Source organism: Mytilus edulis, chromosome 3 (genome assembly GCF_963676685.1).
Source record: "Mytilus edulis chromosome 3, xbMytEdul2.2, whole genome shotgun sequence".
Classification (NCBI taxonomy): Eukaryota; Metazoa; Mollusca; class Bivalvia; order Mytilida; family Mytilidae; genus Mytilus; species Mytilus edulis.
In genome coordinates, this window is record NC_092346.1 from 85,641,303 (window position 1) to 85,659,133 (window position 17,831).

Genomic DNA, 17,831 nt, shown 5'->3' on the forward strand with positions numbered 1-17,831 from the left:
CTAAATGATTTGATGGTGTCAACTTGTCAAATAGTGTGAAACTAAAGGATTTAAACTTTTATTTTATAGAATTTCTGCAAAAACGACCAATTTTGGCATTTTATGGTCAAAATAGGCATTTTATAACTTTTTCAATATTGATGCATAAATGGCATCCTGACTTTCTATCTGACAGGTTTTTATGTGTCAATATTTGTGTTTCTATGCCTTTTCCTGCTTCTTTTACCTATTTATGAACTCTGAATCTACAGAAAAGAACTTTATCTCAGATAAAATGTGCAAAATGTGTTGTATAAATGACCCTTGTCTAACGCCTTGTTTAGATGAAGGCAATAGTGGGGAGCTTGGTATATAAAATTTGATGTCCATATAAGGGACCTCACTAAATTTTTATCAAATGCACTTTAAAATGTCTATTGTACCTGTTCCATTTCACATAATATATTTCTTTTCTTCTGTAGGATAGCAAGTGGTTTAAATATAAGCCTGTTGAGAATAAATTGCATGCAAGTTTTTCCCTAAAAAGGCAAAAGTCTTTGTTTCAGCCCATACTGCTTGTAAGAAAAGTTAATTGCAAGAGTCTTTTTGTGCTCAGATTTGTTGTATCATGTCACATGAGTATAGAAATGATAAAAAAGACACAAATTTTTATTTCTTATAGCCTCAATATGCATTTTTGTATGTAAATATGTGGCACGGCCTTAATTGACCCTAATTTTTTTCCAGTCTTACTTGGCCTAAGACCCTTTTAAACTAATATGATATGTTATTTGTAACTTTTCTTTCCATTTAAAGTACTTTAAATACATATGTAAGGATTATTTATAACCAAAAAGCTTCACAAATTTAAAATTGCTGGAAAATATTACATCTTCATGTAAGGCTCCCCTTCATTGAAAAACCTAAATTTTTAGGCGCAGGCTCATATAAATTTGACTTTTGAATAATTATGCCAAGTCTGATAAATCAAATGAGTACTCTATTGCTTTAAGTACATGATAAGTAATATATTAAGGCATTTAAAAAGTATTTTTTTGCAATATTTTAATTTTTAAAGCCCCAAATGTTGATAGTTGAAATTTTTCAATTTCAACGTCAAAATTTTACACGCAAAGATGAGTATAGAACTTAACTTAATGTCTATAATATACATCCTATTGTCATGAAACTTTGTAAGCAGTGTTATAATACATTAAGCTTTGTTCATACCAAGTTTTTTTAAGATTTGTCAACTCTTTCTACCCTATTAGGTGAAATCTGTAAATATAGAATTTGTACTCTGGCAACTTCCCTAAATGATTTGATGGTGTCAACTTGTCAAATAGTGTGAAACTAAAGGATTTAAACTTTTATTTTATAGAATTTCTGCAAAAACGACCAATTTTGGCATTTTATGGTCAAAATAGGCATTTTATAACTTTTTCAATATTGATGCATAAATGGCATCCTGACTTTCTATCTGACAGGTTTTTATGTGTCAATATTTGTGTTTCTATGCCTTTTCCTGCTTCTTTTACCTATTTATGAACTCTGAATCTACAGAAAAGAACTTTATCTCAGATAAAATGTGCAAAATGTGTTGTATAAATGACCCTTGTCTAACGCCTTGTTTAGATGAAGGCAATAGTGGGGAGCTTGGTATATAAAATTTGATGTCCATATAAGGGACCTCACTAAATTTTTATCAAATGCACTTTAAAATGTCTATTGTACCTGTTCCATTTCACATAATATATTTCTTTTCTTCTGTAGGATAGCAAGTGGTTTAAATATAAGCCTGTTGAGAATAAATTGCATGCAAGTTTTTCCCTAAAAAGGCAAAAGTCTTTGTTTCAGCCCATACTGCTTGTAAGAAAAGTTAATTGCAAGAGTCTTTTTGTGCTCAGATTTGTTGTATCATGTCACATGAGTATAGAAATGATAAAAAAGACACAAATTTTTATTTCTTATAGCCTCAATATGCATTTTTGTATGTAAATATGTGGCACGGCCTTAATTGACCCTAATTTTTTTCCAGTCTTACTTGGCCTAAGACCCTTTTAAACTAATATGATATGTTATTTGTAACTTTTCTTTCCATTTAAAGTACTTTAAATACATATGTAAGGATTATTTATAACCAAAAAGCTTCACAAATTTAAAATTGCTGGAAAATATTACATCTTCATGTAAGGCTCCCCTTCATTGAAAAACCTAAATTTTTAGGCGCAGGCTCATATAAATTTGACTTTTGAATAATTATGCCAAGTCTGATAAATCAAATGAGTACTCTATTGCTTTAAGTACATGATAAGTAATATATTAAGGCATTTAAAAAGTATTTTTTTGCAATATTTTAATTTTTAAAGCCCCAAATGTTGATAGTTGAAATTTTTCAATTTCAACGTCAAAATTTTACACGCAAAGATGAGTATAGAACTTAACTTAATGTCTATAATATACATCCTATTGTCATGAAACTTTGTAAGCAGTGTTATAATACATTAAGCTTTGTTCATACCAAGTTTTTTTAAGATTTGTCAACTCTTTCTACCCTATTAGGTCCGAGACCACCATTGTCGTCCCTTGATTTTCGTTGTTCACAAATATAGTCCCTAGTGTTGACAGTGGGTTACTTGCCATTAATTTTTATACCCCTTCCAAATTTATTTCTCCATGTTCACTGCCTCAAATTGCAAGTAGGGGGATGAAATTACACTGTAAAAAAATTTGGGTCCAGAATTTTAAAGGAAAGTAGGGATTTGGTCCAGCTGAAAAAGGTTGAAAATGAGTACTTCGGAAGCTGTCAAAAGATTTCAAGACGCCCTAAACATAAAATTGTCCATATTTTGAGTTAGAGGCGATGAAGTTTTCTATAAATTTGATATAATTTGTCCCAAAAGTAGTACAACACACTGTAAAAGTTTCTTTGAGAAAGCGCAGGTGGGATTTTTTTTATTTTCATTTATGTTCTAAAAGAAATGCACTACGAATTAATTGTGTTCTCGGACCATGTTACTTAACATTCACTCCTCATGAAAGATTGTTTTTCTTTTCACATTTTTGTTGTTTAGTTAGCAGATCATATTGCTTCATATGCGTTTTATATAAACGTTTAGTAAAATTTATGGATATCAAAAATTTAATAAGTAAAAATCAAATAGGTTTTAAAGAGAAAAGTCGTGCAGCTGACCACATATTCACTCTTAAGACCATAACTGATCAATATAGACAAAAAAAGAAAAAAAGTTTTTGCTGCCTTCATAGACTTAAAAAAGGCATTTGATACTGTATGGCGACTAGGTTTATTTTCTAAACTCATAAAACATAATATCCCCCAAAAATGTTTGATGTTATTTATTCAATGTATACTGATACAGTATGTAGAATAAAATTCTCTAATGGGTTGAGTCCTCCATTCCTATCAGAAAGGGGTGTTAAACAAGGTGACGTATTGAGTCCCCTTCTTTTTAACTATTTTATAAATGAACTAGTAGATAATCTTGATAACAAACATACGGATCCAGTTGCCATTGGGGATACCTCTTTGAACATTCTTTTATATGCAGATGATATTGTTTTACTATCTGAAAGCAAAGAGGGTCTACAAAAATCTCTTGATATTTTACATGAATATTGTTCAACATGGAAACTACAAGTTAATACTGATAAATCAAAAATTATGATATTTAATTCTAATGGCAAGACATTGTTAAACCATTTTACTTATGATAATGTATATGAGACAATATCTGAAAAAGTCTAATTTTTGGAAATAAGAAAAAACAATTTTGTTTTTGTTTAGACCATGTAGACCCAGTATTTTAATAGCACAAATCGAAGAACACACATTGGGGATCTAGGAACTGTTGTCTGTAATTCAAACAATTGTTTAATAAGGAAACAATGGCTATTTTAAAAATGGTACAAAAAAAATCCAGTTCTTTCCTGTTACCAAAGTGAATCAATTTTAAAAAGTTTCTAATGGGAATAAGGAAAAAGTTTAAGACAATATTTGTGGTTTACTAGTATATCCTGCAATAGTTTATCAAATGCCAATTATTGATTTTAGCATTTGCAATACAAAAGGTTTAGAAATATACTTAAATATAGTCAGATATGTCGGTAACATGAAAGAATCTTGAGTAACAGCACAACGGTAACAGGACAGAGTTGGTAACAGAAAGGATTTTTCTGCTTTATTTTAAAGTTTAAGAAAAATACATCATTTTAAATTGGTCACAATTGGAAGATAACAGCAAACAATGTCATTTATCCTTTGAAACTGTATTTGCAAGATGAAAAATCTGCCTAGGTAATGAAAAATTCTAAAATAAATTCCTTTCTGTTACTATCTTATTCTACTAAACTAGAATTGCACAATGTTCTCTGCTGTTATCAAAAGCAAAAAACCTATTTTTTTATTCAATATACTTTATATTATTTTGAAATTTATTTAATATGGTGGTGATAACTTATATTGAATGAAATGGTTGGCATATAGTAGATTAACTGTTCGATTCTTCAGTGAAATTGTCTTGAACATCCTTCCTGTTACTGATGATGGTTATGCTGTTACTTTTTATCAGGTAACATGACAGAACGTAACAGAAAGGAATTACGCGATAGTTTTTGTCCTTTTTATCACATTAAATGTAAGTGTATTTCCTGTAACATATAACTTTTAAAAAGATGATATAAAAACACACTTAATGCTGTGGTGCACACTTAAAAATACTCTCAGAAAGTGTAAGAAAAGGCTGTTACAGGATAGAACACCAATTAATAAGTATTTTTCTATAAATTCTTACATTGGATGGGCTTGAATTTTCAAACCTGGCCGCCTTTCCAACTATTTCTTTGTACTAATGCATTCAGGAAATGATGCTCTTCACAATACATAATGGGAAAATAACTCTTGGTCTTGTAAACGTTTCCACAGGTAAAAAAAACCCAGTGGTAACAGGAGGGAAATCACCCCTGGGGACAAATTTTTTTCTCTTAAAATTTGCAAAATTTTATTACATGCTATAGTTATAATATAAAAAGACAAATTAGGGGCAAGTTTATTATATACTATATCATATATGTGAGAATCGGACGCCTGTTTAATTAATTTGGATAATATTTGAATGATTTGGTTTTCAAAAAAACACAGGGGACAACATGATTTTAGGGGAGGTTGAACATTTAAATTACAATATTTTATTGGAAGAAATATAAGAATGAGTGTTTAATTGGCAGACCATGGTGCATTATATAACTTAATTTATACTGAAACTTAAAATTTTCAAAAAAGATGGTTGAATAAAAAAATAATTGCTGGTGAAGTGCGGGACATGGAAATTAGACTTTTTCAGATATTGTCTCATATCTTGAAACGGTAACAAATTATTGTTACTTGGGTATTGTTTTAAAGTATAATGGCAATTTTTGCCTTGCTGTGAATACTCTAATGGAGAAAGCAAGGAAGGCATATTATAAGATAAAGAAAACTGAAGGTCTCAACAACCCATGTAGACTTCTTGAAAAATTGTTTGATTGTTTAGTTACTCCCATTCTTACATATTGTAGTGAAATTTGGGGGGTGGATTCACATTTTAAAGACTCCGATCTATTTGAAAAACTTTATGTTAAATTTATCAAAGACATATTAGGGGTTCACTGTAAGGCATCTAATGATGGATGTCGAGCCGAACTTAATAGAATTCCCTTGAAAAATAAAATATTATATTCAATATTCAACTACCTGAACCATATAGTTTCTTCGGAAAATTCTTTGGCATATGATATATTCACTAAATCTGTAGATTCAAACCCTTGGGTCATAAAGGTCAAGAGTCTTTTGAATGAACTTGGAATGTCTTATATCATCAATAACTTTAATTATGTTAAAGGTAATTTAAATTCTATTAAACAAAGAATTAATGACCAATGTTTGCAAGTCCAGAATGCAAATATATTTGAATCCAAAAAGTTAGACTTTTTCAAGAGTGTCTACATATTATAATGGGCAGAAGACCACCCTATGTTGATATATTGAAAAACAGAAGTGACAGAGCAGCAATATGTAAGATCCGTATAAGCGCTCATATACTGATGATTGAAAGAGGGACCCATCTAAATATTCCCAGAAATGAGAGATTCTGCTCTGTATGTAATTCTGGTCAAATTGAAAATGAAAAACATTTTCTTTTACATTGTGAAAAATACTCAACTAAAAGGGCCACATTTTACCATAAAGTTTCAAATATAATCGTTGATCCTACAAAATTTCAAAAACATGAATATAATCTTTTTATTAAATAATAATTCATACACAATCCTAAAATTGACTTCCTCTTTCATCTCAGACAGTTTGAACCTGCGTAAAGCAGAACAAACTCTATAAAATTGTCAATATGTCTAATTCATAATCATTGTTTATATAATTATAATATTACATATCAATATAGTCATTATTTGCAATACTTAATTATTATGTTTGACCAACTATGTAATCCATATACGATGAGCCTTAACCATTTATTGTCGATGAGTTTGTGCTAATAAAATATTTGTATTTGTATTTATGCAGATTGTTAATAAGCTGTCTAAACAATGATCAACAATGGAAGAACAGATCTTTCAGTTTGTAGATCGGCCGAATTGAAAACTTCGGAAGGGTAAGATTGAAGTCGGTATATATGCATATCGTTTGAACCTCATCAGAGAAACAGATTCTAACACTAAATTTCGTTTAATAAGATATTTTTCACTATCGACAGTCAAATCTTAATAGGTGGCCAAAGTGGTCTAAGTAGTTCTACTACTGTATTCAGTCACAAGCCATTGAGTCACCGAGGTGTGAGTTCGAACCCCGCCCGTGCGGGTGCACTCGACTCCTTATCTTAATTGACTAGGATTGTCAGTTTTCAATTCGAAGCTCGATGGTTTTATCCGGGCACGGCCGCCTTCCTCCAACAATGAAAAACTGGCCGTCACGAAATAGTCCAAAAAGGTCAATTTAAAGTGGCGTTAAAACACCAACAATAAATCAATCAAATATTAATATTGTTCTTGTGTTCCTTTACCGTGAGTTTGTTAGGAGTTTAATTTGTAACATTTTTTCTTCACTGGACTGTTAAAATATATATCAGGTAAGGAGCGAGAGATTCCTTCTTGCTTGCTTTCTATCTCATCATTGTGATATGTGCCGGACTCAGATCGACGTCCAATGCGATGCAAAATTATTTGATCGGACAGAATGAGTTACTTAGACTGACACTGTAAAATGAGGAATTCTGAACGGGAACAGAATTGTATGTTGCAACACTATCGCACCAGTCTTATGAAGCGTTCCTATTCCAACCAGACAGTTTGTGGAGAGATTGTGTTTTCGAATCCTTATCTAGAACAACTTTGGATATACTCAATGATACGTAAGAAAGCAGGAAGGAATCAATGATAGATATTCGCTCCTTACCTGATATATATTTTAACAGTCCAGTCAAGGAAAAAAACTGAACAAATTTAACTCCAAACTAACTTAAATGTAATGTAACACAAAACAATATTTTAATTCTATTGACTGATTGTGCACGGCTGGTAATCTACACACGCAGAACATTTGGTTCTGCAATGAAAACCGTGAGAGGATTTTCCGGTTGTGCTTGAGTGGAGTAATTGCCACCGCTTCAAAAGGTATGTACATTTCTAAATCGCAATTTTCTTATTCGACTGATTAAAATATTGAAAATCGGAGAATGCTATGCTGTGGTGAATACTTTAACGAAGAGATACATGTATCATTTACTGTTGTACATGGAGTTGAACTCCTACAAAATCAGTTGCCCCACGAGAATTTGCCTAAAAAAGTGACATTTAAATTTTAAAATGGATCTAATTACAGACTCTCAAGTTTAAATTTACTTTTTATTCGGTCAATGGGTATGAATGTCGTTTTGGGCGGCGTGTACGCTGTCCGGTGTTGATCGACATCTTAATAAATATGAAAACCTCATATTTTCATTATGACATGCGTGAGGGGATCGGTTCTGATTGAGGACATCGTGAATGCGTGAGGGGACGTGAAATCATAATATTATATCCAAACTATGAGTATTTGAAAGTTGCCTTAATGTGGTCAGATTGTTCATGACAAAACACATTTGTGTGCATAAACCAAGATTATTAGATAAAATTCTGAAATAACAATAAATGACCATGTTTTCTATTTATGAATAAAACCTAACCAATTAATTTCAAATATGTGTCCAAGTTCGTGGATTTGGGCAAAAAATCGGTATAGTTTACTACCACAATTTGATATTAATTAATATTGTAATTTACATCGTTATTGATAAATGTTATATCAGTATTGCAAATCTAATCCTGAATTCTGTCTATCCTATTTGGGGGATATTGTTTAAGAAATTCATATATTACTTCACTTTGTGCGTTTATGGTTTTTGCTAACTCGGCTGTGAATTTTTATGTGCTGGTTTAGGTAATTTTATGTATCCGTTTTTATTGTGTAGTTAGTCACCACTTCGAATTTATCATGTATATCTATTATATAGTCATTTTATAAAACATCACTGGTTGCAAAATTATGAATTATTCGAAATAACAAGGATGTTCTTATTCCAGGCAGAAACCCTAGCCGTAGTAGACACAACTTTTTGGAACTTTTGCTCCTCAATGAACTTGTCTTGGCTTTCAAACTTTTTTCATCTGAGCGTCACTGGTAAGCCTTGTGTTGACGAAAGACGCGTCTGACGTATAAGTGTTTTTTAAACCTGGTACCTTTTGTAAGCTATAATTGGGAGTGTTTCTCTGTTCTATATGTTCTATCATTTATTTGTATTGTAGTCCTGTCATGTAATGTTGTCTTTGACTGATATATTTACCATTGTCGTAGAAGCGGGAGGTTTGGCAAGCCACAAAACCGGGTTCATCTTACCATTTTTTTTCTTAAAATGTCCTGTGCCAAGTCCGGAAAATGGCCATTGTTAAATTGTAATTCGCTTCTGTGTGTGTTAAAGTTTAATTTTGTGTTGCTGACATTGTGTCGTAGTTTTCCTCTTATATTTGATGTGTTTCCCTCAGTTTTAGTTTGTAGTCCGAATTTGTTTTTTCTCAATCAACTTATGAATTTCGACAACGGTTTACTACTGTTGCTTTTATTGGAGACATATTTGCAATTTATTGGTAAAACTGTTTATTCATATACAGAAAACTTTGTGATGTATTGTATAAATCAAAATATTCAACTAAATATCAAAATTTGTGTTTTCGCGATCCATTTTTTTTTTAAATACGTAATACTGGGCTGATATGAAATGTTTCCACTTTTATTTGGAGCTAGAAACAAATCGTTGACAAAATTTCCCACAATGTATTTCAAAATTCTATCTCATTAATTTTGTTTATGCACACAAATGTGTTTTTTTCATGAACAATCTGACCACATTAAGGCGTCCCCTCACGCATTCACGATGTCCTCAATCAGAACCGATCCCCTCACGCATGTCATAATGAAAATATGAGGTTTTCATATTTATTAAGATGTCGATCAACACCGGACAGCGTACATGCCACCAAAAACGACATTCATACCCATTGACCGAATAAAAAGTAAATTTAAACTTGAGGGTCTGTAATTAGAACCATTTTAAAATTTAAATGTCACTTTTATAGGCAAATTCTCGTGCGGCAACTGATTTTGTAGGAGTTTAACTCCACGTACAACAGTAAATGATACATGTATCTTTTTGTTCAAGTATTCACCACAGCATAGCATTCTCCGATTTTCAATATTTTGATCAGACGAATAAGAAAATTGCGATTTAGAAATGTATATACCTTTCGAAGCGGTGACAATTACTCCACTCAAGCACAACCGGAAAATCCTCTCACGGTTTTCATTGCAGAACCAAATGTTCTGCGTGTGTAGATTACCAGCCGTGTTGTGGGTGTTTTAACGTTTTTAGGTAGCAATACACAGTTAGTAGTTTAGTTTCGCATTATGGCCATGGGAATTTTTTAATTATGAAAGTTTTTGTACAATAAAATTGATTTTTCGATAGTTGAAGAATAATATATATATAGCCTTCCTATTGGGTTTATATGAACAGTTATAGATTATTTTTAGCATATTTTATAGGCCATTTTTCTGTTTGACAGTCCGTATTGTCCTATCCGTAGCGCCCATAGGTCTAGAAAGTATTGTAGTGTTTTTCAACAAAGACTTGACGCTCGAACTTTTCAATTCAATTTTATGGAAAAACGAGCAGAAATGCATATGTTTTTTATTTGACCTCTTGATAGTTATATGTCTATGGTTTCAGGAAAGGTATCACTCTAATTGATTGAAATTTTCCTTTTGACTAATTTTTATTAGACTTTTGTGTCATGTTTACCCCCCTTTTCCAATATTTTGTATCAAATAAATGCAGATTGTTGCCATGGTTACACATTAAGACATTATATTTCACCATTATAACTATTGGAAATCAAATCTATGGAAGATTATCTTTCCATAAATATACACATGCATAACACAAATATTTATTTTAAGCCTTATTTGTTAGGAAGGAAGGGGAAAAGAGTGTTTAAAAATTATGAGTGTCAATTTTAAGTTTTTTTTCCTAACTGTGTACTGCCACCGTATGTTGTACTGTTACACCACTGTCCCAGGTTAGGGGAGGGTTGGATCCCGCTATCATGTTTAACCCCGCCACATTCTCTATGTATGTGACTCTTCCAAGTCCGGATCCTGTAATTCAGTGTGGGTTTCATTGGGGTCTAAGCGTGACGCGGGATTGCCGATGATTTTTTGAAAGCGCGACACGTGAAAGCAAAATTATTGTGCCGTGAAAATAGCGGGACACAGGAAATTAAAAAAGAATGAGAATTGCTTAAGTACATAGTGTAAGCGGGATACGGGAATCTGACAAAACGCTGAGCGGGATCCGAGATCAGACCCCCACCCAAATGATGAGACCCCAGTGGTTGTCATTTGTTAATGTGTTACATATTTTGTTTTTCGTTAATTTTTTGTACATGTACATTAGGCCGTTAGTTTTCTCGTTTGATTTTTTTTTTTACATTTTAGGGCCTTTTATAGCTGACTATGTGGTATTAGCTTTGCTCATTGTTGAAGGTGACCTATAGTTGTTAATTTCGATGTCATTTTTGTCCCTTGTGGAGAGTTGTCTCATTGGAAATCATACCACATCTTCTTTTTTATATTCCGAGTCTCTATCGTGAAAATAAGCTCAATTTATATTAGATAAGACTGCAGAAGATAAATAGATTTAATGCAATACTGCTACAGAAAAAAAGTATCAATGCGCTCTCATAAAGAATTTTTCTCACTCAATATATAAAACTCAATTTTATTTCTTCACACATGTATAAAACAAATCTCAGTCTAAGCATTTTTTTTTTAATTTGTAGCTCTACATGCAGTACATATTTTTATTCTTGTCGATGTCTTTCTTTTTTATTCGACCGAAATCCACAATTTCCAGAATTACGGCATTCGGGTCCTCATTAACCCTTTTAACTAACTAAAAAAATGTATATTGTTGGCCGTTATTCAGAAACCTCATTATCGAGGACGCGGGTCGGGAGTTTCTCGCTACATTGAAGACCCATTGGTGGCCTTCGGCTGTTGTCTTTTCTATGGTAGGGTTGTTGTCGCTTTGACACATTCGATATTTCCATTCTCAATTTAATCTTATTATCTGCAACCTACAAACGAGAAGAACAAGTCGACGGCTGGTTTTTCTGTACAAAGTGGTTGAGGGGTTGGTCCCAGCTATTATTAATCCCGACGATTTTCTTGTTAAAAGTAAACCTAAGAGAAAAATCAAACCTAAAACATTTGACGATTTTGTAAGTGCCAATATAGTGACAAATTTAGTGAAGAACAATTCTAAGGCACTAGAAACTATTCCTAGCAACACCGATCCATATAAGAACTCTTTCTTTGTCAAGAGAATACTACACTGGAACCAACATGAAGACCGTATTGTATGCGCAGATACAGATGAGAGCTTTAAGGCTGCTCTCCAACACCGCCAATAGGTGTCTCTCTCTCTCCCGTTGAGTAAAAGCCAGAATTGGTGTCTTCAACGTATACATACAGATACAGGTCATTATAGTGTCAATTGTGGAATCTTCGTGAAAACTTTTTGATATAAATACTTTTCATGTTAATATTTGAGCAACTCAATATGCCTGTTTTGTATATGTCTTTTATGGAAGGCTGTTTGTTCTTTTGGTTTTAATGTCTCTATGTTACTGTCTCATTGATGTAGACCAAACATTACCAGTCATTAAGCTGTAGTCAACTACATGTAGTTTGAAACGAATTGTCTGCAGACATTTATAATGGTTAAGCTGTGGCATTTGTTTTAGATTCCTGTTCCGACTATGATAATGAATTTGTAGCAGTAATTGTCTAGTTATAAATATATTAGCATTTATGTTTATTTTATTCAAAAACTCAAAATTATATAAGTTGCTTTAATCAATTTTATTTGTCAGTAGAAAATATACATCCAAATAACTCGCCTATGTTAAATAAAACATGCATAGATATATATAAATTAGCAAAATTTACGTATCTGAACGTGTCTGCCTTATGTTCACATCGGATTAATATGTATAAAAAAATAGCATGGAAAGTTGAAATTAGTTTAAAAAATACAAACATAAAGAAAGTGTAGAAAAACAAATAAAACTTCTGAAATACAAAAATTGTCGAGACAAGTAAAATACTCAAATAAACCAGTAATGGGAATGCAATAGCAATATCAAAACGAAACATCCGGGATACTAACAATACATCAATAATATCGGTTAATAATCCAATAAAGATCCGAGTTAGAAATACCCCGTCCATTCGATGATCATCGGTTGAAATAACAGCAACAGAGCACAACATATCAATAGTAATATCAGTACATGTACACTGTCCAGGCTGTCTTTTGTTATCATCCGACATTTCCATATTAATCTACACGAACTACAGTGTTCTAACCTTGTTAATCACACAGGAAAATGTCAACTGCAGGAAACGTGTCCTCTATGGATAGCCAAATCTCCGCGGACAACTTTGGCCAAGAAATAATAATACATAATTGCTAGGGTTTTTGAATTGAACTGTTTCAAAATGCAAGGCTCGCACTCATGCAATGACAGTTAAATTGTTAAAGCCATATCGCCGCTACTGTTATACTTCTAATACACATGAATAATACACCAAAACTAACCTTACATCCATGAATATTTGACAAATCAATCAGTTTAATCACTTATATATGCATGTTTAGTGTTATTTCAATTAACAGTATAATTTTTACGATTATCGTGACCACACGTATCATTTAAATACCTAAAAGGTAGACAAAAGCTTCCGTTTGATATCGCCAAACCCGATCACAGTTGATTAAATCAATAGTTAAAAGTTTTAAACACTTGAATTTTTCAATGATTGATACGTTCACTAAGGGAAAATCAATAATGTGTAAAATATTTCATGACCGTTGTTGTCTGTTTTACAATGTAACAGCGATTTAAAATAATTTTTATACGTAAACTTTACTCAATATAAAGGCTATATGCTGACATTGCAGGTCCCTTGAAGTACTCACACTGTGCAAGCTCTTGTTAGCATTTGAAGAGCGCACATTGTAGTTTTAATTCGTTTTTTCTTATTTGTCAATCATCGCACAGCAACAGCATGTAGTCTTATTAACCATCAAATAGTCTCTCTCCACTTTAATATTCACCAAAAACTGACGATCTAATCTAAAGCAGTGGGTTTTTTTTTAATGTTCGACCTATAAGTAGAACATATGAGATCCTGACTTGGAAAGGCATAGTCATATGACGTGACAGGGGTTAATTTGTCCAAAAAAGCCGACTGACTATAAGTATGTAGCTTATAAAGAAATCACCGATTTATTTTTACGGGAACTGTCTTTTTTTCGCCAATGAAGGAAGGCTAGACAACCCGTATTGAATTAAAGTGATTTTTTTTGCAGTCTGAGGTTTGAAAACAAAATGTGTAACTTTTAAAACATAATATGCGTTGTCAAGATGTAAAAGTTTAGATAATATTTAGTTTATAAATAAGTGTAAAATCCATCCAATGTAATTGCATTACTTCTGAATACATGAAATAACACAAATTAACAATGAACGATACACTTTTATGTAATGTAACAATGGTCAGCCTAATATTGCACGAGTCTGAAAAGTCACTGAATAATTTCAAACGAAATTTAATTAATAATTTTACAGATTCATCACATGAAAATGGCGAAATTAGAAAACAGGATTTCTTGGAACGAAGAAATAAAGGCTAGTATATTGGCTCTAGTTCAAAAAAGAGGACCTACGAAAACGTGTTGTCCAAGTGAGGTAATATTATTATTAGCGAAACCCTAATTACAAGAGTAGGATAGCAAAATATTAATGGACCTTTTTTTTTATATATCAGCTATGCCTTTATGTGATTCCTTTTTGTTCAATCATTAATGAAAGTGATAGAATGAAATACGAATTATAATTCGAGTATCAGCAGCCAATTTGGTTAAATTTTGTCAAAATAAACTAAGAAACCTCGCTGTTGAATAATTCACTTGAAAGTGAATAATTCGACCTCTTTGAATACGTATTCATGTGACCTCAAATTGTGCAAATTTGATTCCATCCACCAAAATATCAGTCTTATACAGATAAAAATTCAAACAGATAAGATCTAGAAAAATTCAATTGCACGTGGTCGCTATCTGTTTATATATATTTAGCTCCATGGCGAATTAGAAATCGTCTAAACCAAAAACAAACCACACTAAATGATGATACATATTATAGAGTTCATGCATTGCTAACTGTTTATTTTAGACTTTTTTGTAATTTGGATACTAGTGTACGTTTTAGTATGTTATAAATCAAATACTAGAACTTTAGGCAAATCGATGATTATGATTTTCACAGCTTGAGCCCCTTTAAAAGGAAAAGTCAACAAATAAAGTAATTGATAGACATTTTTTGTTATAGTAGATAGTGCGGGTCAGACTGAATGTTTTATATATTTGTGACAGCATCTAAGAAATGCGACTCCTAAATGGTCATAACCAATTGTCCTGGTTTTCACAGTATTAATGTTTAAAAGCAAATTCCTCAGTAACATTTAATGATTATGTATATATGTAGTTGTAATTATGAAATATTTTTAAAAAGTAAATAATTTGTAGTTTTTTTTTTAATGTTATGTAATAAAAATACTTCCAGACAAGTTTACGATGCTTAGTAACTTAATTAACATCCCCGTAGGAAACAATAATAGGGAAAGATTTATAATAAAAGAGAGAAAAGAATACATTTATACAAAAAATGAAAAAAAACAAACCACAAGGATAAAAAAATATTGTCCGCTAATGCCTACACAGAACACAAGAGTAAACAGAACCTCCAACAAATCTAAAACGAACCTAGGTGCACTGGAAGGTTCTGTAGTTCTTGCTTCAATGGTAACACCTGCTGAGTTGCTCCTGTTAGAGGACATTTACGAGTTACTTTATATACCTAAGTGATTACGTTTGAAACATTAGCTGATAGATCTATGTCTCTGATCTGACTATTCGTCTCCAAATTTATACATTCTTATCCAAAATCATCTCATTTGCTGTAAAGTTCTGGTCTCAATCGAGTCATTGTCAATTTCTACACGTAATCCTATGTCCCTATTTGAAGTTAATTTACTGTATAAGTTGACTGGTATCCTTTATTTCTTGTTCTATGGAATATATCGAATCCACATAGTAACATAAATGAGAACTAATCAACGAGAGGACACTATCTTTTAGCGGAATGTGAAGTTTATCGATATACTTTATTCTTCCCATTCTTCTTCAGAAATAAAGTATGGAGTTTCCTCAAACGTAAAATGAACAATTTTACAAGAAGAGGGGACAAAGTTGTTTCAAACAATCATTTCTGTCGATTGTCTGTTAAAACACATCGAATAAATGTATCAAATACTAGTATGAGGTCTATAACAAGAATGTTTCCAAAGTACACGGATGCCCCTCTCGCACTTTCATTTCCATGTTCAATGGACCGTGAAATTGGGTAAAAAATCAAATTTGGCTTTAAAATTAGAAAGATCATATCATAAGCAACATGTGTTTCAAGTTGATTGGACTTCAGTTTCATCACAAACTACCTTGACCAAAAACTTTAACCTGAAGCGGGACAGACGGACGAACGGACGGACAGACGGACGCACAGACCAGAAAAAATAATGCCCCTCTACTATCGTAGGAATATCGTAGGTGGGGCATAAAAGTAAGCAACTCAATAATGACTGTTTTTTAAATAAACAACTTTCGAGTTCGATGCATTTCCTTCAAAAACTCTGGTTTTAGTGATCATCATTCGTGCGTTTAGGGGCATCGTCACTTCCATTCCAATGTTGAGCGAGTGGTTTGAAAATTATAATACTATATTGCACGATTTATTCGGCAAACTAACTTCTCATAATTGAAAATCAGCACTGCTGTCATTGGGGAATTGTGCTTAAGTACTTACAGAACAAAAACTATTTCTAGTTTATCCGGCACAATGACGATCACTAAGACGCTTGATGAACGTTAATAGTGCAGGGATACAGACGATCCCCTCTATCTGGCAAATGACGTCACAAAGGCGCGCCTAATTGACGATTTTTTTTCGTTACGGATGAATTCGAAAGTGGTCTATTAGATTAGGACTTATTCTTTCAATGTGTCTGCAAGATTAATAAAATAGAAGATATATGTATAATTGTTTGAATGACAGAAGGGTCAATTGCACAAGCAGAAAAAAATGAGAAGGTCACTTAGGCTAAACTTTTATCCTATTGGTAATTTCTTAATACCAACATACAACATTTCATATTCATAAGTTAATATGTTCAAATAAAAATACAAACGTATTTTGGTGTTTAAAAAAATGATAGAAATATGTTAAAGTCGTCTTTTTTGAAGTACTATGCTAATCCTAATTTTATTTTGTGCAGGTTGCTAGAAAACTGTCACCAAACAATTGGAGAGGTTTAATGGAATTTGTTCGGGATGCTGCTAGAGAACTTCAACAGAATGAATTAATTGATATTTGCCAAAAGGGTATCCCAGTTATTACAAAGAATTGGACTGGACCAATACGACTGAGGCTTAGAACAAAATCTGGAATCAGTTTACCAGATATAAAGCCAGACATAAGCGAGCAAAGTGATCGATGCCGAGATGGAGATAGCAAGCCTTCACAAAGGGACATTCAATCCAGTCAAGCGACATGTTCTGTAGAATACGGGGCAGATACAGAGGAATGTCAAACCAGAAATTCACCAAATGCAATAAATAGAAAACGAAAATATAACACACGGTCAAAAGATCTGACAAATAAAAAATGATATACCGGTATTTGTTTGATAGTGAAATGATACAATATATAGGATTCTTCAAAGTTTATCTAAAGTCTAGTGACATTTGTTATCATCATATACTTTTGTAATTAAAAAATTCGTTGCAAGATATTGGTGAACGGCAGACAAAAAGAACATTTACCGCTTTAATTAATTAAAAAATAGGAGGAAAAAGCCTGCAGTCATAGTCATACCTATTTTCAATTCAAATTGTACAAGACTAAAATAATCATTCATGATACTATGCACACACAATTTATATTTGTCAGTATCGTTATTGTGAAGTTTTCATATGAACTACACCCCTTAAAGGTCATATAAATCGAAGAAAGATATGAACATGTCTCGTTACTTATAGTCGATGTCTGTTATCATTTAGTTCTTC

At 32.3% G+C, this 17,831-nt stretch overlaps 1 protein-coding gene across 2 annotated transcripts in view; it reads left to right on the plus strand.

Moving 5' to 3' along the window:
• The window catches only part of LOC139514600 (uncharacterized), a 59,453-nt gene extending 42,009 nt beyond the window's left edge, over window positions 1-17,444 (plus strand). The window contains exons 1-3 of one of the 2 annotated variants that reach the window (XM_071304010.1): window positions 6,586-6,644; window positions 14,278-14,397; window positions 17,042-17,444. In XM_071304010.1, the coding sequence (XP_071160111.1) occupies window positions 14,287-14,397; window positions 17,042-17,434 (504 nt within the window). In that variant the 5' untranslated portion in view covers window positions 6,586-6,644; window positions 14,278-14,286 and the 3' untranslated portion in view covers window positions 17,435-17,444. Of the gene's footprint in view, window positions 1-6,585; window positions 6,645-14,277; window positions 14,398-17,041 lie in introns of those variants that run through there. The other variant, XM_071304011.1, reaches the window with a different exon arrangement.
• The last annotated feature ends 387 nt before the right edge of the window (window positions 17,445-17,831 follow it).